The sequence below is a fragment of the Ostrinia furnacalis genome, unplaced genomic scaffold, assembly GCF_004193835.3.
Source record: "Ostrinia furnacalis isolate ACB-3 unplaced genomic scaffold, ASM419383v2 OfSCF1268, whole genome shotgun sequence".
In the NCBI taxonomy this organism is placed as follows: Eukaryota; Metazoa; Arthropoda; class Insecta; order Lepidoptera; family Crambidae; genus Ostrinia; species Ostrinia furnacalis.
In genome coordinates this window covers 1,329,787-1,355,703 of record NW_021131507.1, presented here as the reverse complement: position 1 = coordinate 1,355,703, position 25,917 = coordinate 1,329,787, and the positions used below count along the sequence as shown (strand labels likewise).

The 25,917-nt window shown below is 36.2% G+C and overlaps 1 protein-coding gene across 2 annotated transcripts; it reads right to left on the bottom strand.

Moving 5' to 3' along the window:
- Nucleotides 1–5,105: 5,105 nt before the first annotated feature.
- On the bottom strand, nucleotides 5,106–25,394 carry LOC114352206 (otoferlin-like). 2 transcript variants are annotated; one of them, XM_028303723.1, is made up of 12 exons: nucleotides 25,204–25,394; nucleotides 18,021–18,211; nucleotides 16,815–16,956; nucleotides 16,598–16,624; nucleotides 16,004–16,176; nucleotides 11,460–11,687; nucleotides 11,219–11,386; nucleotides 10,991–11,143; nucleotides 10,329–10,511; nucleotides 9,873–9,989; nucleotides 5,642–5,773; nucleotides 5,106–5,397 (listed from the first exon to the last, which is right to left on the bottom strand). In XM_028303723.1, the coding sequence occupies exons 1-12, from the start codon at nucleotides 25,256–25,258 to the stop codon at nucleotides 5,194–5,196; spliced, it is 1,773 nt and encodes a 590-aa protein (XP_028159524.1). In that variant the 5' UTR covers nucleotides 25,259–25,394; the 3' UTR covers nucleotides 5,106–5,193. The 2 variants fall into 2 exon arrangements, with proteins under 2 accessions (XP_028159524.1, XP_028159525.1); XM_028303724.1 differs by lacking the exon at nucleotides 25,204–25,394 and adding an exon at nucleotides 23,928–24,386.
- Between the last annotated feature and the right edge of the window lie 523 nt (nucleotides 25,395–25,917).

Genomic DNA, 25,917 nt, shown 5'->3' with positions numbered 1-25,917 from the left:
CATGTGTTGACCAGTGTAGTCATTACGAATTGTCACGCTAGCCGGTTTTCGAAAAGGCATTAGTACCATATACCATAATAATATACGCTACGGCAGATTATACGGAAGATCAAGGAGTATAATCAGCCACTTTGCGTTTGTGAACTATGAGAAAGCCTTCGATTCGATTGAGACATGGGCAATGCTTCAGTCTCTTCAACTATGCCAAATTGACTATTGATACAATAAAGTGTTGAAAGGCTTGTACAAACACGCCACAGTGACAGTCCGTTTTAAGATCAGGACCCGAAACCTATCCAGTTGCAGAGAGGGGTGAGACAGGAAGACGTCATCACCACCACCCTGGAAGATGTATTCAAGCTTCTGGGCTGGAGCGGATTTAGCATAAATATCAACGGCGAGTACATAACCAAGACAGCAGACGATAATATCGTAGTCATGGCTGAGATCGTGGAAGATCTAGGCACACTGCTCGATGGTCTCAATAGTCTCTCAACAAGTGGGTCTCAAAATGAACATGGACAAGATTTAAAAATCATGTCTAAAGACCATGTTGCACCCACTCCTCTAAAAGTTGGAGACTCTACATTCGAAGTTGTTGAATATAATGTATACCTGGGGCAAACAGTCCAGTTAGGCAGGTCCAACTTCGAAAAAAAGGTCAATCATCGAATTCAGCTCTGCTGGGCAGCCTTCGGGAAGCTTCACGATATTTTCACGTGGCTTCACCGTCACGTCGCCGCTCCGCTTTAAATCCACTTTGAATCCGCTTGCAATCCGCCAGGGTGGCAAGGGCCTTAAAACTCAGAGGCACACTGATGTTCAACTTCAAATACCGTAGCCGAGTCCTAAAGCCGCGGCACGTGTCGCCACGAAAAGAGTGAGCAAGACTGCAATATCTCATTTACACGTTTCATGCCTTGTTTATAACGTTAAGTTAATAAAACATCGAAACATTACAAATAATATCACATATAAACAACAAAATTAAAATTAAAACTAAATGTATTCTGTCGAGAACACTGAGAATATTCTCGGGAGCGTTCTCGGTTCTCGAGAATATTCTCACTGGGAATATTGCCAGGAACGAGAACTTTCTCAGCGGCACATCTCTAGTTGTGACACTCTTCAAAAGTATAAATGCGAAATGTCATTCAAATCGGGTCATTCACTGACGTACAGTTTCCTAAACAAGACAATCAGAAAAGAAAATTGCGACGTGGAGAAAATTTAGCTTCGCGCGGTCATTAAGTTCTTAACTAAGCAAGGAAACCCTCCTCAGACCATTTTGGAAGAGATGTTTTCTGTTTACGGGGACTCTTTCCCTGGTAAAACCACGGTTTACAAGTGGCATAACCTTTTTAAGCAAGGCAGAGATTTGATTGAAGACGATGCGAGGTCGAGGCCGCCTGTCAAAGTAACCACGACAGAAAAAAAAATCGAAAAATTAACTCCCTATAGCCCAGATTTGGCCCCAGCGATTATATTTTATTTCCAAAAATGAAAAAAAGAGCTTCAAGGGATGAAATTTTCAAACGATGAAGAAGTGAAGAGCATTTTTAACTAACAAAAAAAACTGAGCTATGTCTCGTTTCTGTCGAGTCTGGGTCACAGATGACCGTTCTTCTTTATGAAGATCAAAAAGAAAAGAATTTGAAGTTAATACCAAATATAACGGAATCTCATATTGAGCCCAATACCTAGCTTTAAAAAAATGAGAGTAAAATATGCCGTCCAAATTTTTAGTCATACTGTGTCAGCAGCACTCCACACTTATATTGATTTAGGTAAAATTCCAGTTGAAGCCAGACCTTCGCCGAGTTTATAGAAGCAATGAAAACCTTTTTTATTTTTTAAATTCCAGCAGTCTGAGCTACGAAAACACATTTTAAAACTACATTTAAATTAACTGATATTCAGGAAAAAGTTTTAGTTGAAGCTACAATACAGGGTGTGGATCACTTGCCAAATTTTTTTTAGACCTTAGAAGCGATCTAAGTCGCATTAAAGCTGTTGCTGGCAGTTTTGCAGTCTTTTTGATAATTCCTTCTGGATTTTTATTTTCTTATTGATATTGTTTTTGGTTTTGAGGTTTACTCTTGTGCTGTCTCTATACTGTCTTGAGCAATGTACACTGTTTTGGCCTAATTCAAAAATTTTCAATTACCAACAGGCCAATCTACAGATATTCAGCATGAAAAAATAAACCAGCGGCCTTTTTATCGATACAGATTTACCTTTTTTAGACGAATTATACAAAGATGCAATTATCGAAGTGAAATTTCCATTGCTCAGTAAAAGACATGACGGTAGCAGATGGTATAAAAAAAGAAAATATTATGTTCATGTAATATTATTAAACTTGGGTAACCAAAATCACATGACTGTTTTACCAAGCTCAGGGTCAGTTTCACGTAGCTAATAAAATCGTTTTCTTTTTTGCAGTTTGGAGTAATAAAGACATTAAAGTTGGGAAGATTTTGATAGATGATGAAATTTTGGAAGAAAAAATTATGGAAAAAAGAGTTTTATATTAATTGTTTATTGCTCGAAATCATTAATTCTACACTAGACAGAAAAATGGATAGCAAAGAGCATCATTATTGAAAGCACTCCACAAAAATCCAAAAAAAAGATAAACAATAACAAATAACGTACTAATAACAACCAAACGTCTAAAATGTGACAATTATTATAACCACACAATAATATTGCTGTAAAGATCACTATTTATACAGCAAGCCTTGACAACATACGTGCTGTAAACTGGCTCTGAAGAAGCAGGTTGTCAACGAGAGCAGCCCGACGTGAAATACAGTTGGTGCAATTTTGCGGTGTCAGGCCAGAGGGCCCAGAAAGTGGATAATTCGGTTAGTACGCCGTGAGGCAGGTAGAACCAGCTATTTTGTGAAGGTCGTCCAAAATGAGTTATGTCATAAAAATGGGAGAGGAACATTATCATGTAACACATCGTAGAATTGTAACAAACCTAGCCATTATTCCACTGGCAGTAATAACATATTGCATGATCATAATAAATATAACCAGCACGGTCACCCAGAAAAGTAACTAGTGAAAAAAACTGAAAATATAAGGATATTTTATATTTTAACAAATCTTACGAAAGCGAGGTGTTCCAACGTGTAAAGTAACCTTGTGAAATTTGAGGTATCCTTCCGTTTGGCCAAATTACTTTTCGCCAAATTTCACTTCGCAAACAACTTATCGCCAAAATTTCATTTCCCAAATGAACTTTTAGCAACTGTACTTTTCGCAACTAATTCATTTGGTCAAATTATCATTTGGCCAAATTTTACTTGGCAAATGTTTATATAGCAAATGTTTTATGTTGCCAAATATTATATCCCAAATAATTTATTTGGTCAAATTGACACTTCACATACTTACCCACCGTTACCCACAAATCAAAGCATAAGGCACATGATCATGGTTTTCACAATAATCAACCGACTTCAAAAAAGGAGGAGGTTCTCAATTCGACCCGTATGTTTTTTTTTTTTTTTTAAATTTTACTTGGCAAATGTTTATATAGCAAATGTTTTATGTTGCCAAATATTATATCCCAAATAATTTGTTTGGTCAAATTGACACTTCACATACTTACCCACCGTTACCCACAAATCAAAGCATAAGGCACATGATCATGGTTTTCACAATAATTTTATGTAAAACATTGCAGAAAATAGTATGGTTGCAAAAAGTAGGTATTGCAGAAAATAGTAGGTTAGGTTAGGTTAGAACAGTGACCCTTAATGCGCGAAGGCGAGCGAAGCGTGCCGCGGCAGCGGCCGCCGAGCGCTAGAATCACCTCTATTGTTAATGAATCATTTGGAAATTTCGATACAAAGAATGAAATAAGGAAATTAATGTAGAACAAATTTTATATTAACTACCCACTAAACAAAATAATAACCACAAGCTAATTTGTATACCATTCTATGCACCAATCAAATCATTTTGTAAATAGTTTATCGTGAAATATTTTTGCCTAATGAAACATTTGGCAAACCATACTTTGCCAAACAATAATTTGCTAAACAATAATATGCCAAAAAAAACATTTGCGAATTAAAAGTTTGCAATAAGTTGCTTTGCCAAATGAGAATTTGCCAAATGAAAATTTGCGAAACGTTGTTTGCGATGTGATAATTTGGGAAACGTTTTTTGGCCAAACATTAGTAATCCGAAATTTGATCCTTTGACATTTCCAATACAGGGTGTTAGGTAAATGGGTATATGAGTCTACACTAGCCCATGTTAACATGGGCATATAAATGGTATGGTGAAGTCAGAAATTTGATATCATTATTTAAATTTTTTAAATTTTCATACAAAATAAATTTTATAAAATCCGATTTGTATGAATATTCAAATAATTAAAATGAAGATAACAATTTCCTGACTTCACCATACCATTTATATGACCATGTTAACATGGGCTAGTGTCGGCTCATATACCCATTTACCTAACACCCTGTATAAAATCATTGGATGATTTGATCATACCATAATATTAATTTTAAAAATATTAAAATCCAGCATTTGTCGGATAATGTTAACAGCGCCCTCTCTGATGCATTTCAAAAACTCGCACATACGGAAACCTTTTAGTTCCCCGAGCAGGAGAAGGGTAAATCCATTAGAGAACGTTCACAGCAATAGTCACCAGGTGGAGCTAGGCTACTCAGCAGTTAAAGAACCCTATGAATTCGTAAGCGAAGAAACGAAAAAAACATTTTGATTGTATGATCCGGTAAATAAACTTACAAACCAAATCTTACCTTGAAGGCTTTTAGTTGATATTTTTACCAAAGTTCAAAGAAAAGAGGACTTTGCTTTGAACTTTTTTTTATTAAAAAACAGCATTACAACATTTACAACTCACCAGGTGTGAGTACCACCAGTGTCTTGTCTATAATTAAAAAAAATCGCGAGATGAGAACCCATAATGCACTTCGCCGTTTTACCTCAAGGAGGATCCGGATCAATATCGGGTGTCTCCCCAAAGGCAGGAGACAAATTTTTTGGTTGTTCACAATTTATTTTTATATTCGTTTTTCAATTGAAAAATTGTGAGGGAATAATTTAAAACAAAATGTTCTCTTTGGGACGACCACATACATAAAAATGTGTAAGCAACGTATTCGTTCAATACATGAGGGACATAGTTAATTAACTTTTTTTCAGCCAAGGAAATATCAGTTCATAGTGTCCATACTCTCTTACCTGCAATAACTGCACTGACATAAGGATCTGTCCAGTAAGTTCTACGCCCTTGTAAAGCTCGTACCACTGCAGTTTTGGAGCATGTTCAAAGCTTTGTCTATCGTCTAGAATAGGCTGAATTTGGAATCGACCAATTAGGTCATTCTTGCCCTAGAATTAAAATTGTTTCTTATTTCCTTACTGCTTTATATCAGTACAATTTATGCATTACCTATGATTCCAAGTTACACTGTTGTATGGTAAAAAAGATACAAAATATCAGTTTTCTTCTTGACATTATTTACCATCTACATATTTCTAGGGATATTGACATTTAGGTATATTTTACGTTCAGCAGATTCTCTGTCGTGAATTAATTTGACTATGATTACTATATTGAATTTTCTATACCTACCGATAGTTCATTCTCGTAAACTTCAATAAGCGCTACAGGGGGACTGGCTACCAGCTTTTCCGTCGTAGTGAAAATCATTCTTTGAATTCTGATGACCTGGTTCCAAACCGGAGTAGATGTTTTTTGCTTTACCTAAAAATTAAAGCGGCAGGAATCAAAAGCAAAAAAGATTTATTTATTATACAGGGTGTCAAGCCGAAGCCAGGTAAAACGTGAGGACCATAGGTACATAACGATTCCAATCCCATGATATAATTATGTTCTACGATTTTTTGTAGTTGAGAAGCAAAGGCAAAGGATTAAATTTTTTATCTTTTTTTTGGTGGACTTTTCTCAAAATTCTTCGATTTTTAACAGAATTGCTATTTAATGCAGATGTGTGAAAAAACTATTCGCCTTTCTATCTTTTATGCAAGATACAACATTTTTCTTAGAAACAAAAATAGGCCACTATTTCCTGTAATCGCTCAACTAAAGTGGCAAGTCCGAGATTCCCTTACATGTTTTTGACTTTCTTAGATCTATAACTAATGTGTACAATCCTATAAGTTTACGTAACGTACAACACATTTAGAGACAATAACTGAACAGAACCTTTTTTTATCCACAACGAGAAAGCTCTTGCCCTTCATGATGATCAGCGAGCTTCACCCGGAATCCTCAACTACAGAGGAATTGGCTATCCTACATCCAACTGCCGAAACACAAGAATGCTGTTAACATTATTGTTATGGTGAGAGATTTCTCACTATAACAGTAACGTTAGCGAAGCGTTAAAGAACGATGGTGGTAGCTAGCCAGGCAGACTTGGATCAAACACAACATGTCTGTCTATGAACAACTCGCTTTAGACAAGTGGCCTCTTGGCACAAATAAACATAAATAAAGAGGTTTGATTACCACAAAACAAAAGAAGAAGAAAGAGTTAATATGACACTTTACACTTTTTGTTAATTTTGAATTTGGCTTGTTTAAAGGACTTTACCTTGATTGTGTGATTACCGATTTGGATAACGTTAATCTTGGAACGACGATTATGCACGTTAATGGACTTTGAATTTTACTTCACGCTAAAGTTGTGACTTAAGAGTCCACAAAATTTCACGCACCGAGAAATACCACCCGTAGTACCTATTATTTCAGAAAAGTGCAAGATTTACCTTCGGCAGACTACCAAAAATCTCAATTTTTTGTCGTGAAATGACACAGCGGGACGATGAAGATCCGAACTTTTTCGACAAAATACTGTGGGCGAATGAATCCAAATTTACAAGAAATCCCATTTTTAATATGCACAATTTGCAATCTTATGCCAGAGAAAACCCTCACTTTATTCGCTGGCACAATTTTTAACACCAATTTTCTGTAAATCTTTGGTCAGGAATATTAGATAGAAAATTCATTGGGTCTTTTGTGTTGTCAGATACTTTAAACAGGAAAAAATAAACTTTTCTAAAAACAAGCTTTTATTCTGAATTTCGAAAGTTTGTATCGCGCATGGAATTTATTCCTCTTTTTCTCTGTTTGCGCTACAAGCTTTCGAAATTCAGAATAAAAGCTTGTTTTTAGAAAAGTTTATTTCTATTATAATTTTATTTTACACTTTTTAGTTATATCTTAATCTCAGGACCCTGGACATTATCTAACACTAAAGTGCTCGAAAAGACAAAACGAACCCAAACTCGATGAGTTTCCGCCGTTTTGTTTAGGAGTTCCTATGGCCACCTCCCGACTCCATCATCAGACCAGCTCAATGGTACCATAATATTGCATTGTCATCGTACTTACATAAGTATACCAAATTTCAGCTCAATCGGTTGAGGAGAACTGGTCTTAAATTCAGTTGCAAGATTTGCCCCACACATACTAACAAGTGAAGTCAGTATAAAGCTTGTAATAAAAATAATTGAATTTCGTCCGAGACGATTTACCTACTCTTTTAGGAGACGTAGATCTCAGGTTAAGATCAGAAATAGTACCAAATGGACGGAGCCCCTTGTCATTTCGCCAGAGCAGTTCGGCGTGAATATATTTTTTTAACAACAACAACATAAATGATGTTTGTATTTTTTTTTGTCTCATGCGCGAAGATGTAGACGAACCTCTTTTTTCTTGTTGATTTTCTGTGACTTTGTTTATTTAATTTTGTTTTTGTTTTGTTCATTACAAATTACAATGGCGTACCGAAATATTATTATTTCGAATCCGCGAAACTTCCCATTTTACACAAGAGTCTGCCCACTTTTTTAACATAAATAAATAAATAATAATAAATAAATAAATATCCTTGGACATTTTACACTGCGCCTCTAGTCCCAAACTAAGCAAAGCTTGTGCTATGGGTACTAGACGACGGGATAAACATACATTACGACACCCTTCGAAATTAAAGGGTCGCGGCGGCCTTATACCTACCTATGGCCGCCAGGATAACCCGACCTTAACCCGATCGACTTTTTCATATGGGGTTTCTACAAAGATTTGGTATACAACAGGGATTATGACAATATTGACAAATTGCGGACAAAGTTGACTGTAGCACAAAACCACATTACAATGCAAGGAGATTTGGACAAAGAAATTAACGATAACTACGAAAAATCATAGAAAAATAGGCGTAAAATCGAAAGATCTGGTCCTCATTCTATCACCTGCCTTCCGCTTGACACCTTACAGAAAACACACAGTATACAGGTGGATATGGTCATCATGACTGCTGTGGATAAAAATGTTATATATTTTTGAAGTTACACAATAAATTATAAAATACTTTGAAAATTGGCACCCCTTATGACATTCTTAGTTACCATGACCACAACTTTTCAAATAGGTATATTATATCTCTTTTTTTATTTGTATCGGCAACCTAAGTAGAACTGCTGTCCACCACAACTCTTAAATCCCCCAGAATGCTTGCAGTTTTTACACAAAAGTAAATCAAAATTTAAGTTATTTCCTTAATTTTTTTAAAAGATTATTACTTTCACTACACTTTGACTCATCGTTTTGTAAAAAGAAAGTATGAGCACTACTGCGGCAAGTTTCTTATAAAGATGACGCAACTAACCAAGATTCCAAAATGGTATAATACTCTTAAGAAAACTAGTCACAAAAAGATATGTGTATCATTATAAAAGACTTCATTACATAATTATTCTCGTTGAAATTTCTTTAAATTTTAATGGGACATGTAAGTAGTTGATAAAATTAAAAAATAAGAGAGAAAGAGAGTTATCGAGAGATACACGTAGAGATTGATAGTCACGAATTAAATAGACTGTACTAACGACTTTTGACTTCGCTTATTAGCTCGATCTGCACACTTAACTGACCTGGCATTACTTTGGACCGTATTATGTTTTGTGAATTGGACTTTTGGCAACGATTTAGCGTTTATTATATCGTTACCATACACACCGTTGGAATACGCAGCTATGCGTTTGGTTTATGACAAATGTCAGTGCAATGCTAACGCTGCTAGCCGATTGTATCGAGAAAGGTACCCAAACGCTCAAAGATTTCGGATTATCGAGTATTTCTGAATGTGCATGAAGCGTTTTCAAAGGGTCGTTTTCCATCTGCCAGAAGAAACGCTGGAAGACCTAGATCGGAATACGACGAAGAAGTTCTCAATGAAATAAACATTCGATTCTACTACCTCGGATCGCATTTTGCCGTGTGATGCTACACAAACACCGGGAAGATCCCCAATTCATAGACAAAGTTATGTCGAACGAAATACACTTGCATAGCTGGAGCAATCAAAATAATGAGACCGCACCTGATGAGACAAGACAAATCCCAATACCAATTCAAGGTTAACCTATGGACGGGCATATTAAATGGAAAAGCGATTGTGCTCTTTGAGTTGCAAGGGAACTTAGATGGGGAAAGTTACTTAAACTTTTTACAAAACTATTTGCAAGTATTATTAGAAGACGTCCTCTTCTGATTTACAAAGCATGAGTGGTTTCAAAATGATGGTTGCCCAGCTCACTACGCTCGTCTTGTACGAGAATACTTAAATCATGAGTATCCATTGTTGGATCAGGAGACTTGGCCCCATCTAATGGCCATCCCTATATATTATATTGTGTAACTTAAAAATAATTACGATAGATTTTTTTTCTAGAGTAATCACGACCATGTCCACCCTACGGCGCCGACTTATCGTTGAATTTTGGGACACGTTTTATAAATTAATAAATGGCAGAACTTAGATTATACAAACTTTTGTCTCCTTCACAGAATTCATCGCATTCGCTCTGACAAACACATAAGAGACGTTCGAGTTGTCTATGATGTTGTTGATTTTAGCCCGGTATATGAATACCCGACACTCCAGCATCTGGACGAACAAGCATAACAAAATATTATAATACACAGCATGCTTATACCTCGTCACGTGGATAAAATAAAAGTTTATTTTCATTTGATCAGGTCAAAGTGCAAGCAGCCAGCATCAGGTATGAACTTATCGGCCAGAGGCAACGGTCTTCGGTCCGGGCAATCTGTCAGCGGTCGTCGTGACAAGACAATTTGTCAGTGCAGTTCGCATTCTTAGCTCAAGCGCGCAGTCAGATCGCATCAATACAAAATGTATAAATCGTTCTTACTACTTCCGACCGAAGCTCATCAAAGTAAATACATACCTTAATCTTTTTAACAATCCAGGAATCTATCTTACCATGACAGTACTCTTGACGACCATCTCATAATCCTTGACACGCAACTTGAGTCCGCCTGGAAGGCTGTTCTCGAACCCTGAGTTCTGTCGGTACAGCCCCATCCACAGAAGCAGCTCGATCTTACCAGCTATACAATAGCAACCGGTTGCTAGAGTGTTCACGTGCTTAGGACATTTTAGTGGCTAGAAAAGAAAAAGGCTTAGCTATAAGATATAGCACACAAGCCCACAATGTAATTGTTTGCTGCCCCAAATAAAGAAAAAAAAGGATTTTTATTTGAAACTCAACGACACTATCTTAAGCCGGGTACTCATTAGCGAGCTGTAACCGTAACTGTCGTATGCAGTGTAGCCAAACTCACTCTGTCGCTAACCTACGAACCATGTACACACTATGTTTTTTGGTTACAGTGCATGCAACGGTTAGGGTTAGGTACAGCTCGCTAATGAGTACCCGGTTTTAGATTACTCAAGTTTTTACCCCTCACCATTATCAAATCAATGTAAATAAAATAAATGTATAAATATAATTGCCACCGACTGTACTTTTACGGATAAGTTCCGAATTTGTTTGCGTAAACTACAATCAGTGAAGAAAAAATATCGTACTGCCAAGCTGTAGACTTTGTCTACACAAAAGTTACGTATTATGGTTTACATACCTTCACATACACAGTCTGAACCCTCCCGCAATCCCTACCGCTTTGTTCGGGGATCACCGAGTGTATAATCTCCGCAGTAGGTATCTTGGTGTACGCTACCCTGGATCCACCATTCAAAAGCCACACGACTAAATCTGGCCAGCCTTCAGAAGTCTGAATAAAAACTACTATTTAGAAAAGGTAAATCGCTTCAAAAATAAACCTATTTTCTGTAAAATACTCATGTACCTTGTAAATAAGATTTCTTAGATTAGTCGTCATTGCCCTAACTTCTGCCAACATTATTTTGACGCCTTTCTTCGTTTCACACCCGTTATCGCCTTTATGTATTGTACGTATTAAGTTCAATGTCGACCCGCTTTTAATTTTCTTCGTTATTTGCTGATATATTTTTTCCTGTATAAAAAGCAAATTTTATATAAAGAGAAAAGTATAGGCAGACAATTAATAACATTTCGTGAATGCTTACCATCTCCTCTTTCTGCAAAGCGAGCTGCTTCTGATCCAGCTCAGTGCTATACTGTCTCATGACGTCATCAGTGCTGCTAGCAGGCCCGGAATACTGGACGATGTCCAGGAACTTGATAATATTCGCTGCAGCGTCATCTAGAGCTTTGTTCAGCTCATCCACCAGGTCATTTGGAGTCGAGTACTCATAGTTCTTGAGACGACGTTCGACATCTGATATGGATAATTCCTAAAACACGATTTATGTAACTCATAGTACTTTGCGCACCTGCATACAATATACTTTTTTGCAATGAAAATGTACGTATAATATTCTGATGGGCATTACATGAGTTACGGGTCTCTATCGAATCGCCAAATTTTTTGTACGTCTAAATGTCTATTGCCCGTTTTCACTATCAATCCCTAATTTTTAAGTGACCTCTATGAAAACAAAACGCCTGATAAATGTTACCATAGGGGTCACTTAAAAATTAGGGATTCATGGTGAAAACGGGCATAATATTATGGCACACGAACATTAGGCCCAAATTTTTTTGGCTTCCTTTTTAATACGCCTAACCTTTTTTCGCTGGAACTTAATTTCCCAAATGCGATATTAAGCGGAACGTTATAATGCATAATCGTAATGCGCACAAAGTTTAAACGCACCAAATTACAAGTATCAAAATAAATTATCGTAACTTACACGAGTAAAGTCACAAGACAAAAGTGTATTTATAAACTAACCTTAATCGAGACTTTGTTATACTACAGGAGTACTAAAAACCTTACCAAGGGGCACCCGTGAGCTACTTACATAAAATAAGTTGAAATACTGCACAATTCTGTCATTTCTAGAGCAGGACACAATATCACTTGCGCCGTAATACGAACGTAAGAATTTATTATTTAAGAAATCAAAACATTAACAATAAAATTATTATTCATCATGCTAATAAATATCGTACCTATCGCGAAAAATGACCCAAAAAACAATTGCGAATCAATAATGAAAGAAGAAAAAGAAAATAGTTTCTTAGTGGCCAGTCAAGGAGGTTGGCGTACAATGAGGTCTTTTCATACAAGCTTGATTTCTCAGAAAGTATTTTGTCCCCAATATTATGATATGAACATTGCATTTTTAATTACAAAAAATATTACCAGAAAGAGAATTAAACCAATACAGGAGTGGAACAGACAGGCAATCCCCTAGCAATCACTCAAAAATATTACGGTTACGTCGATTTCGTATTTGATTTTTAACCGATATCTCAGATGAAGTAACTAACGTGTTGGTATTTTTATTAGTAGGCATAAATACCACCTGAATCTTCCCATTGCATACTTTCTAGTAAAGGGCGTAAATGGTGAACTAAAAGCGCGGCTTGTGACCCAAGCATTTCATAATTTAGTTCACGAAACAGGTGTAGAAATCAAAGCACTGACCTGCTACGGAACCAAAGCGAATCTTGCTATGGCAGGCTAAAAAAATTACAGACCCGCAAACTGGCTAAAACATTTTTTAGACCCCTTACCACATGCTAAAATTGGTTCGAAATCCATTCGAGCATTTAAACTTTTTTTTAGTCAAAACTAACTCTGATGAAAAAATTATCTGGTCATATATTCAGATATTACATGAATTTACAGGATCAGGAACTTTTTACATGGCTAATCAAATAAAAACAAATAATTGAAGGCTAAATCATAAACGTTCGCCTTGCAGCTCAGCTCTTCAGTACTAGTGTAGCGAATGCATTAGTATTTTGTAGTAGGTAGATAATGTTATGAAACTTGCCGTGTTCAAAAATGTTGATACAACAGCTGATTTTATAAAATTTATTAACGATTTCTTGGTCATTCTTGACTCTAAGACTTGGGGTAGTGAGTATAGGCAAGCTTTAAATTAAAAAAAAAAAACTATGAGAAGGCTACGAGAAGGAAGGAATTCTATTGAATTTCCAAATCGCAAAAATAATGTCAATAGAGTTAATCTTTTGAAATCGATTTGATACACTGGTTTCCTCGGATTTCTCGTATGGATCGAATTTACAAAACGGCTATTTAAAATGTTTGTGTCAGCGTCAAATACAAAGATAACTTATTTACCATTACACAAAATAAGCCAGGCTCATTTAGATTTTTCGGTAGTCAGAAGCCATGGTGGTCATTCTGATAACCCAAATGATCGTCAGTTTGACTCCATATAATGTATTAAAAAAATGTGAGCTGAAAGTTTTCAACGCGGAGCGGTGACGCGGCGGAGACGCCGTAGATGCGCAACGTTTCCGCCTCATGTGGTCCCGATTTAATAAAACATGGACATTGATGCTAGAAGCACGAAATTTTTTTGATGGTTACTGCTATAATAGCAGTCAGACTAAAATGACGAACATAGTGCCATTGAATTGTCTTCCGAATATTTGAGTATATTGAAAGGGTGGAGACGTTTTTTATAGACGGAACGTTTGAAGTCGTACCAAAACCTTACACATAGCTTTATACAATACATGGAGATATAGGTTCGGATGCGGAGCTCACTAAAGTTACGCCTTTTGTATACGCTTTATTGGTTATCAAGCTACAAAGTACGTATACAACCATGTTCAACTGTTTCTTTGAAAGAAAATGTACCAGGATTCCAACCGAAAGATATGAAAAGCGGCTTGGAACGAGGTGCAATAAATGCATTAAGACAAGTATTGCTACATCGAAATTTGCTACTGTTGTAAAAATCTGTTATAAATATATGCTAGTAACAAAATATACTACCGATATTACACGCTACAACAAAAAACGCTATCACGGTGAAATGCGAATAGGTGAAAAGCTACAAGAATTTTTTGATTTCGAGGTATACGATAATACGACTAACAAACGGAACATTTTCGCGCGAAGATTATCGTGACTTTCGACGTGGATATAATCAATACAATACTGAATCGGTCAGCGAAATTTCACTTTTGTTGATAAAGATGTATCCTTTACTATTGTAAAACGCTAGTTTAAGAAGTATAATATTGTATGTCATTAGCTCACCAGCGAATTTTGTGAAAGTCGTCCAAAATGATTAAATGACAAATTGTGTCAGAAAAATGGAAGAGAAACCGCGTCATGTGACATATCGTGGCATTAATTCCACTAGCAGTAATAAAATATTGCATTACCATTTATATTATCGTTAGTAAGTTTTTTTCTCGTTGGAAGTCGCAAAATTTTTCCAACACTCATTAGGACGCTTGTGTCGTTTAGTTCTTGGAAATGTTTGATAAATACGTTTGAAAATCTTTAGAAGCCATTTTTAAAATTGTGACAGTTGACGAACTAAGGATCTATGCATATTATGATCCTGAAAATAAACAGCTATCAACTACACCTCCATAGTTGATAGCTGTTTATTTTCGAACCAATTAAAATAAACCAATTCCAACAAATGTCCCATGCGCTCGGAACACTTTAAACTTACGGTCGCCTATTTTGCCGGAATATCCTATTATGTGGCAGAAACGTCACTAGAGAAATTTAGAATGGTTAATTCTAAATAGTAAACACCCACTATTTTTTTAAAAGTCTTCAGTTTAATAAGGGAAACTGACCAGCATAGTGGAATCGTCATTCTGCTCAGCTTTTACACGTCTCGTCAAACAACTGACTATTTGAACACTCAAAATATGAAATAAACAGGTCCAATACTACAAAATTCTTGTTTGGAATCTTAACACTTCTTTTTTCACCCATATACTAAAATTAAATGCGTGGACAGCGATTTAGGTGAACAGTGCGGTCAAAAACCATGATTTCGAGGTGCCTCGAGCTGAGACAAAAAATCGTTTGTTAGTTGTATACCTCGAAATCAAAAAATCCTTGTAGCTTTTCACCTATTCGCATTTCGCCGCGATATCAAAATTTCTGAATAGATTTTTATTCTTGTAGTATAATTTTTGATCGCTAAGTAATTATTACAATTTACAATTGTCTAAAAAATTCATAGTAGATTTACTTTCCTGCCTGTCTTCACTGTAAATAGGCTATTGATAATACATGCTACATCAAGATTTGCTACTGTTGTAAAAATCCGTTAATAATATTTGCTAGTAACAAAATATACTACCGATATTACACGCTACAACAAAAAACGCTATCACGGTGAAATGCGAATAGGTGAAAAGCTACAAGGATTTTTTGATTTCGAGGTATACGACTAACGAAAAAAATGCTATGAAAAATGTTTCGGACACATTCCAAAGTGCATAAATCATGAAAGACAATACCAATAAACGCAATAAATACCATTTTAATAATATACTACATTGTTTTCATAGTTAGGCTTACAACTTAAATACACCACCCCACGTATTACAAATTGTTTACACAGACGTAAATAACCCTCACAAAACTACAGGCTACTTTAGTAAACTGTGAAAGTTTATTGTATCCGAACAAACGACGAAGTTTATGAATGCTTAGTTCAGTATTTAAATGAAGGAGAAGATCTCACTGACAAGACTATAAAATTCTACGTTCCTCTCCGTTTTGGTGGAAACTGGACCAAGGATTACATACCAAATCAGCAACAATGCCGTGCACCATATTGTTCCTGTACATTCTGAACCTGAAGTCTGGAAGGCGAGTGGCCAGCTGCAGCACTGGGTACCCATTAGGAAAGTCCAAGTAGCCGTACGCTGGCTTCGACTTCAACACGTCCATAGTACCAGTGTAGTGGAGTTTACGGGCTTCTAAAAGAATCCATAGAAAAAATACAAAACAAATGACTCACATGATCGAACTAAATCAACGATTTTTTTTTTCACCAACAATCTTGACTTTCATTTATTGATGCTGTAAGTTTGTCGAACAAACTTTCTAGTTACCAAGTGAAACAACACTATATTTTTACCAAGTTGTTCATGGTGTGTTTTGTACAAAAACTTTCTTTACAATAAATAAGAAGAATAGAATCATCGATTCTGTACGAGTAATTATTAGATTTTGACGTAAAGACGACATGGCGCGAGAAATAAATCGCAGTAAAAAACAAAGGAGGATCGATTTGATTAAAAAGTTTTCTTAGCGGCCAGTGTTCTTTAGAAAAGGTCTCAACTCTTTTTTTATTATTAATGGTATAAGAAAAATAAAAACGAAAAAGTTCATACTCACTTATTTCACTCTGCATTGTTGCAAAATCTGAAAGAAAATTACACAATAAACTAAAATAATTTGGAAGACTATTTATTTCTTTTTTTTATCCGGAACACCAAACCACCTAAGTACTACTACATCAGGGCCTTGTCCGTAAGGAAATATTATTAACAATTATATTATTTTAAATATTTTGTCTACGTTATATTTTTTTTGTCAAATTATTACGACTTACCTTCATCGCCGCCATTGTCAGCATTTATTTCGCCTATAGTAATAGCAACTCCGCAGAACTTCCCAGAGACTCGCCGGTCGAGCATGGACACCTCAAATATGGGGCAGTATACGCAGAAATCCTCCATGACCCACAGATGATCCTGTAAGTTCATCATCGTCTTAGGCAATTAGATTAAGGTCTTATGGTCAAATCATAGTTTTAATATCTCTTTCTTGGTCACAAATACATTTAAGAGCGTTTACGTCTAGCGTGGCATGTCAAGTTTAGGTAATTTCGATGCTATTTTTATTCACACTAAAATAATTGTGACTGTGTGCGTGTTCTCACGCTCTATAGTCAAACCAAAATACTTTGATCCACCATCGTAAAAGTGTGCCAGGCTGTCAAGTGACAGCTCAAGGAAACTATAAANTAAATCTAAAAATTTTCTCAGATAACTATTTGCCCAAGGATCTATGCTATAGGATATAAATGTTTGTTAAATCGTTTTTGCAGTATTTTCATACACATTTCAGCTTGTAAACTGACGCCAAAGTGGAAATTTACAAAACCTGTGTGGACTTATCTTGATAGAATTCTTAAATACTAAACTAATCGCAATATTTTCTCAATTAACTATTTAGACGACGAAATTGCCTAACTATTTATGCCTATAACATATTTGTAATATTACTGGTTAATGATTGTAACGAGTTGAAAAAGTACTGTTTTTGCGCCAAACGGCGTAAACGCTCTTAATAATTTTTCTTAAAGAAATTATGACAAAAATAACGATGAATATTCGTTTCGAATTTGGATTTATTTTTGAAAGGACGTCACATCAGGAATCTTCTCTTAACATAAAATAGAATTACTAGGTTTTCAATACTTTTCAGAAATTAAGAGATTCTTACGTAAAAAAATTATTTTTCTTTAACCTGCTGAACACCTGCACTAAGTAAACATTTCCTTTAAGAGCGTCTTGCATTCGTATTTTATATTACTTATCTACTTGGAAATAATATGATCTCTTTTTATTTTATTGCTTTGGATCTTTGAGATGAACAATGTTTTGGAAATATGGCTCGTATTACATTAATTTTTTTTACACATCTTTTACTTATCATTTTACACATCGCCATGGGAGAGGAAGAAGAAACAACAAACTTAATTTTAATTTTGGAAGTTTTTTTTTACTTATTAGTGAACTGTTTGATCACTTACAGACTTTACAGGAGTGACTGGTTCCACACTAGTACTCCGGACTCCTTGCTGGTAGTACGGCACGATGGTCTTCAGGGATACCAGTAGTGCCCCTCTGTGGAAGGGCCCGTCCTCGCCGGTGGTCCCCATGGTGCCGCCGCTTGAGGTTCCGTACATGTGCAGGAGAGATGGCCCGAAGGTAGGGAGAAAACCTGGAAATAAGTTTTTTTTACTAGAGACACCATTTCATTTCATTGGCGTGGAGTACAGCAACCTTAAATTAATCAAGCGCAATCAAGGTATGTCCCGAAATGGTAGAGCAAGCTATATTTAAAAGGGTTTACATTGATCACTGATCTCCTGTGGGTCTAGTCAAAATGCACTTTAAAATCGCAAACCAGTCGCAAACAAATAAACAAATCGCAAGTGGTCGATAGCAAAAAAGGCTTAGCCAATCGACTAAAAATCGAAACGCAAAGCCCTACCTATCGATAATAATCGAAAGACAGGATTGAAATTTCCCATACAAAGGCTTAGCCAACATGCATTTAAGACTCAATCAAAATCGAATCGAATCACACCATTTTCATTGCGTATTGACATTTAACTTTCTTTTTAATTTGACAATTGGTAAAAAAGTATACCACTAACTAGGCAGCGTATTCTTTGACCTTAGCCTGTTCCGAAGAAACTAATTAAAAAAAAAGTAAAAACATGTGTTGGTAAGCGCATAACTCAACAACGCCTGGACCAATTTTACCAATTCTTTTTTTTAAATGTTTGTTGAAGTCCAAGGATGGTTTTTACAGCGAGAAAAGTTTGAATAATTTCCGGGTAAACCCTAAAAAACTCGAAACTTCACCCCTAAGGGTAAAACGGGGTCCACGCGTACGAAGTCGCGGGCGGCCGCTAGTTTTAGATACAATTCATCACTTAGCACAAAAGCGCGCGGAGTCGTCTCCGCGCGTCCCTCTTTTCTGACGTTTGATTTTCGTGTGACATTGACATTACGTCAATGTCACTATGACAGCAGCTCATTGGCTATAACGATACCGCAATTTTTACGTTTTAGATTTTTCACAATTAATAGATCGGCCATCCTGCCATCCCTCGAAGGTCTACTCATGGCACACTTGACGCTTCGCATTGGATCCAGCTGTGCGCCTGGCTAGATCCACTCTACAATCTGCACCACCATTCGCACCACACGCTGACCACCACAGTACATCTATATCATTTAGAAGCTCAGCATGCTACTCAATCTGTAGCACCACTAGTCTTGTTGCCACGCCATAGCAATTATCTCTTTGTTCAATATTTTAGAATTCAAAATTGCTTCAATAATGCAAATAAATGAATTATCTTATCTTATAATCTCAATCAATATTATAAACACACTATCCTACCTAACCTAGGCACCGTAGCTCATAGGCCCCTGAATCAAAATGTTACCACTGAAGAAACTCATCCTTTGATGACCAATTAGGCCTTTATCAAAGGTCCCAACCTCAATTTGGCTACAAACTCTACGAATTGAAGCCTTAACTTATTCATGCTACCATTAATCCACATTCCACACACAGGAGTGACCACGTCACACAATACTCAATCCAACTAATGGAATTCACACAATACTCTACACTTACAGAGTCACCCCAAAATTGTTCCATCAGGTTTGTTCAGAAATACAACTTATTGGTTTCAATTAACTCCGCATCATAATCTGTTCTTTAACCCATTCATATTCCAAGAATGGAGAGAAGCCTTTCTGTTGGTGAGCAGTAGACTGTATGTTCGTAAGAGCCAGGAACCGGTATAAATCTTGAAGGCAGCAGAGTACTTGGTGTAGACAGCTTTATTTCTGATTCTTCACTTGTGTTGCGAACACTTTGATTTCTTAACTCGCTTGTTATCTGAATTAAACTAGTCAGCTGGAGTGCCCCGCTCCGTATATAATATGTCCTTTCCTTTCTCTCGCGATAATGTCATCTCTGTCTCTCATGTTCTGGAATGTTCGAAGAGAGAGGTCCGATGTTACCATTCCGTTTATCTTCGATCTTCTCTGTGACGAGATGCAGTTGCTCGACTATCACGTCATCGTCCTTGCCATCTTGCCGTGGCTATCCAGATTTCGGTCCTCTGAACCACTCATCCTCCTCCGATGTAGGCACGTATCCCGCTCTCGGCGCCACGTCAGCTACGTTCAAGTGAGTGGATAATCAACGCTACTGATTTCTGCCAGTCGATGCGCTACGTAGGGTGAATAGCAGCGGCTCCCGTTTCGCAGCCAGCGAGTCACTCCAGTAGGTAAAGTCGTCCACAGGCAGCCGATGCTCTTCCTTTATGGTCTTCGCGAGTCTAGACCCAATCAAAGCTGCTGTAGCTCCGACCTCGGTATCGTTTGTGACTTCACTGAAGCTACTTTCGCACGTCGTCGTTGTAAGTGAGGCGCCAATACGCAACGGCGGCGTAGGCTTCCTCGTTCGCATCGCAGGAGATGTGCAGCTCTCGGAGTTTTACTGCTTTCTCCCCGTTGTAGCTCCGAGGAATACGCAGTCTCTCGATGATCTGCAGGTCAGACAGCCATTTCCCGAAGTACTGCGTCTTCTTCCGGCACGGGCTCGTCCCATCCGCTCTCGAGGCGCCACAGCTTTTGCAGGAACTCCCAGGGGTGTTGCTCCTTTTCTTTGCGCGCCTGTCGCTCGGGGCGACTGCTAACAGCCTGTCGTCGTTGTTGTTCTAGTCCCAGAGCTGGAAGTCTGCCTTCTTGTGGACTTCGTCAACTCAACGATCACCTTCTTTGCTTGCTCGATGTCGTTGAAGCTTTCCACTAAGTCATCATTACAGTGCTGAGCCTATCTTCTTCTCAGTAGGTTCTCCATTTGCTCAGTCATCATACTGCCTCTTCTCTTCAGTATTATTCAGAATTAATTTAGTCTACATTAGATGATAAAAACGAATATGATAGAAACATACATAATTATAGTGAAGTTATACAAGGCAATACAAATAAAATAAATACTAATAGACTTAAATGATTTATGGGATTGGTTATACACTCGACAGCAAATATCGCACCACCCGCGACGCGAACTTTAAAGATTTTCTTTTGACACAATAATGGTGCCCCAACAATAGTGGTGTTATTTGAAAGCCCAATAAATATCATTAAAGAAAAACACATTTAATTTCTTAATAAATTATTAACATATACCATAAATGTGACTTGAAAAAAGACCTCACTTTGGGCACACCTCTGGGATCAATTAGACCAATTTTTATGGTTATAAAACCAAATAATGATCACACGTATCCTCTTTAACAGATGGATAGCGATTAATCCCAACTTAACAGTTTTATAGCCATAAAAGTTGGCTCAAGCATAACTATCTATTTTTTGAAGAAGTGACTCTGGATCCTTCTAAAGAAACATTTTTGGGGTAAAAACCTTTCCTATAATGAAATGAAGTTTAGAACTAGGCTTCAGAATGGTACCAATATTGGTGTGAAGTGGGGATGCATACGTTTGAAAGTGCTTGTCGCGGGTGGTGCGATTTATTTGCTGTCGAGTGTAGTTCTTTTAACATTTTCTCTTTAAACCACACAGATTACACAGACTAGGCCATTCCACACAGTTTGCGCCTCGCCACACAGCCCGATGATGTCGCTACACAAGCCAAATAGCCATCATAGTTCATGATGTCTCCCACACCACAAGACACAACATCTTCACAATTCCTGATGTCACACAGACATCCCACATAAAATGACAATGTCCACACAGTTTCATGACAACGCCACATGTCCTCCTCACACAGCTATCAGGACATCCATCTCACACAGAATGGCAATTTCCACCCACTTTCATGACAATGTCCACTGGTGCATGATCATCACATAGTACATCATATACCTATTATTATTATTATTTTCAAACCATTCCCATAATCACAACATCATAAGAAATTTGCTAAAATTATCTTTATTTAAATAATAAAATATTTCAATGTAAACTCTAAAATATTAAGATGAATAACACAACTACATAAATCATCATAAATAATAATGCCAGTAATAAACAGTGAAACAATTTATGCTTAACATTGTGTCTTAGTGAACACAAAGTTGCTTCACACACAAATGCAACTTTATCCTCGTAAGCCCGGATGTGCATCAGAAGGAACTAAAACTTTGTAGTCAGTAACGCCGAGACATTTTCGGAGGTGATTTCGAAGTATCGCCGGATGTGCCTCCAGAGGAACTAAAACTTTAGCGATAAATTTAAGTTCAAAAATTCGCGCCATTCGAAAAAAAAAGAGTGATAGTCTATGGCTTAAAGTATTCAAAATCAGGTATCCAAACTTATTAATATAAAAAAAACAAAACGTCACTGTCAATTTATCATTTTCCTTTGACAAGGTGGTTCGTCCGAGAAGACGTGATGTGCGATTAATTTTTTTTCTTCGCGTTAACGTAGTTTAATTGCAAAACTGATCAGTATAATTTAAGTTAAAATACTGCTAAACAAGCAAAAAAAAATATTTTTCCCAATTTGAAGTAGTTTTGTAAGATTTTTTTTCATTTGAAAATAATAGTTCTTTGCAAGGAACATTCGGTCTTGATGGTGAAAGTTTTATTTTTGTATATTTTTTCTATTGAGATGCAATTGAGCATTGGACTTTTAAAATTATGATTTGATTGAGAAAATTTACCATGAGAACGTTCTGATTTTTAGTTTAGTAAATATTATAATTAACATGAATTTTCACTTTACTTCTTATACATTCTAACCTATCATTAGTGTATGTTATAAAACCGATAGTACTTTTAAAAGTACTAATTATGAAACATTAAATAAAATATAAACCATTGTACCTTTTCAGTTACATTTATTAATATCATTTTTGTATCTTTATGTAGTATTAATTTATTAAGAAGGTTACATTTATGTTTTACTTTAAAGTATAAAATACAATTTATTTACTTTTCCTTTTTTAAGTCTGTAATAGCGAATGTTCTTTTAAGAGAAAACATTTTTTCATTATTTTTCACCTAAAATAAGCTCTATGCACTGTTATATAGGGCCCCTGAAAATATGAATGCAAAAGAAAATCTCTAACATAGAAATTTTTTTACTCGAAGTGCTCGGCGTTTACTACTTTAAATTATTCGTTCTTCTGAAAGCACATTCGGCGATACTTAGAAGTCGACAAAATTTACTCTTCGGTCTGGTTAGGTTATCATAAGAAACTTACTGTTATTGTTGTGTTGACAGCAATACACTTCCAACTATTATCTTTGGAAACTGCACATACTTCCATGAAATTACCATCCTCAAGTAGGAACAAGCATTCATGGAAATATCCAAGAACTTTAATTTAACAAGTACAATACTTCTCTTCTCATGCTTGGCCAAAATTCACCCACAATGCAACTGACTTCATATCCAAGTATCTGTTGTTAACCCAGTCATTACCGGGAAGCACACAACACAACCATCACCAATATAAACTTATTTGATTACCTACTGCTAGTACTTTGCTCCATTGATACCATTATTCAAAAACATAACCCTCCTTCTGGCGCAGTCGGGTAAATAGCTAACTTTCGCACAGTACAGCAGTATACCACACAATAGGCCAATGCTAATGACCATTGATAAGCATTTATTTCTATTCAAACACATCACTCTCTTATTCACCATTATTAATAATAACTTTTTGCTTAAGACTGTTAGCGGCAATTGGGAAGTTCTGAAGTCTAGCAGTAGACTGTAGCCAATTATAATATATTAAAATCTGTTCAGACTCAAGTTAATTGTATGCAATTTCATGACAATGACAAGAATAAGCACAGTTAAACAACCAAGCCGCAGTGTCACTGCTAGTCTCAGCTCAACCCTTGCAATAAAACATTAATTCAACTCACCAAATATCACAGCTGATGCCCTTTGTATTGTATTACCTTCTGTCCAACTCCAAATCACTTATGTGGAGCACCCTTGCTCAGAGTTCAACTTCACTCTAGTATTGTGCATGATTGATTTTCTCACCACAGGGCCAACCCGCAGACAGATAGGTAACCACATCTAAAACTCAAGTCAAATCTAAAAACATGCACACTCAGCATGCTACAACCTTTTTATTAAACAGTTAATAAATAACCTGAACATTAAAAGCATTTTCACCATGTGAGAATAACCAACAATAAATGGCTGGTACACAAGAATACCCTTAAAGTTAAATGTACTACATTCTATATCTTTTTTTTTTTAATAATTATTATAATTAGATAAATTTTATTCACCCACACTAAGTTTCAATTTTAGTAATACAACCCAAATGACTACTGGCAGTAGAAATTAATTGATAAGTTGGAGAAATTCAATATTAATAACATTATCTTTACTCAAAATACTCAAAATAGCATCATGTAACATAATGTATCTTGCATCTACAGTAACCAGGAGTACACAATAATTATGTTTAACAATTAATTGAAGTATCAACCATTATAAGAATACCAAAAATGTACCACATGTTCAATGGTGTATCTGGCTGCTTTACTTAATTTCAATTAGCAAAATGTTTTAAGTTACCTATCTCATCTTGTAGTAGGTACTTACTCAACATTAAGAAAGAAACATCACAATACTAGAACTGGTTTACACAACACAGACCTTAGCTTCAATTTACTTGAATAAAACTAATTATTAATTGTTCTCCAAAATAATGCCAAGAGGTTACTCGGGCATAATTACCAAAGTTATTTAATTAATCTGACCATATTATATCTATTCTTTATAGATTTGAAATCTTATCAGATTATTCTTCGCAGAATGTGAACATGGCCAAATGAACACCGTTCAATTTAATTTGCTTTAATAAAATAGCTTATTAGGCATTGAAATAAAGTGAGCACATACCATAGCTTACACATACATTCCTGGCATTCATAGTAAAGACTGAAAATACACAGAACCTTTGTTACATCATTCACTTCCATGCATTATTTTGCTCAAAAAGGAAATGTGTTAATATTGTTGCTGTTGGAATAATCGATAATAATAATAAATCGTACCTGCTCTGGGGCTATCGTTAGTCAAATTGTTCACCACTTACGTGACCACTAGCCAAGTTACGGAGGGATTCTTCTTAATTTGCGTCCATCATTTCTCGAACTTAAATACTTTTCTGCATCTCACCTAAGCATCTCACACAGTTGTCAGCGTGGTTTCCTTGACATTCTCTCTTCATCATATTCAATTACAATCATAGAATCGTGGGCGTTTTGTGTTAACATTCATGACAAACAACACGAAACATTGGTCACCTGGAACACTTTGAAAATACGTTACTATCATAGGTTTCAGATCCCACTTCAGAACTAATAGTGGCCGGTAGATCTATTCTCTTAAATAAAACACTGGTTATTCATCTTTCACATTATGTTACCTTATTTATGATACAATTATGTATTACTTTTCTCTATGATACAATTCATCACTTAGCACAAGAGCGCGCGGAATCGTGATGAATCGTCTCCGCACTCTCCGCGCGTCCCTCTCTCTATTCTACCGTTTGATTCTCGTGTGTATGACTATCTCGCTCTCTGTGGGCAGACTCTCTCTTTCTAAATAAACAAAAAATATAAATTATGATTTAACTAGGTAATCGTAGTTCAAATATTTAATTATTTATTTGTTTAACTTCTGATTTGGTTAGTGAATTGGCTATTTCGAAGAATTTACTATAGTCTATCCAATATAGCTTGATTAGAATGATAGCTATCAAATGAATGTGACTAGTGCTGGGTATGTTTCGTACGGTTCACATAGATGTATCGATAAGTTTTCGAAAAAATGATTAAAAAAATGCACCCAATTTTTCTTCATATCTTTATTCATAAAAATGACAAT

What these genes read in the sequence shown, in the direction of transcription:
- LOC114352206 (XM_028303723.1), bottom strand. Translation starts at nt 25,258, where the DNA reads ATGATGAAGAGAGAATGTCAAGGAAACCACGCTGACAACTGTGTGAGA. An exon ending in CAGTCACTCCTGTAAAGTCT is followed by an intron (nt 16,957 to 18,020) that starts GTAAGTGATCAA and finishes ATGAACTTACAG; the next exon opens with GATCATCTGTGGGTCATGGA. An exon ending in TCGTCAAGAGTACTGTCATG is followed by an intron (nt 9,990 to 10,328) that starts GTAAGATAGATT and finishes TTGTTCGTCCAG; the next exon opens with ATGCTGGAGTGTCGGGTATT.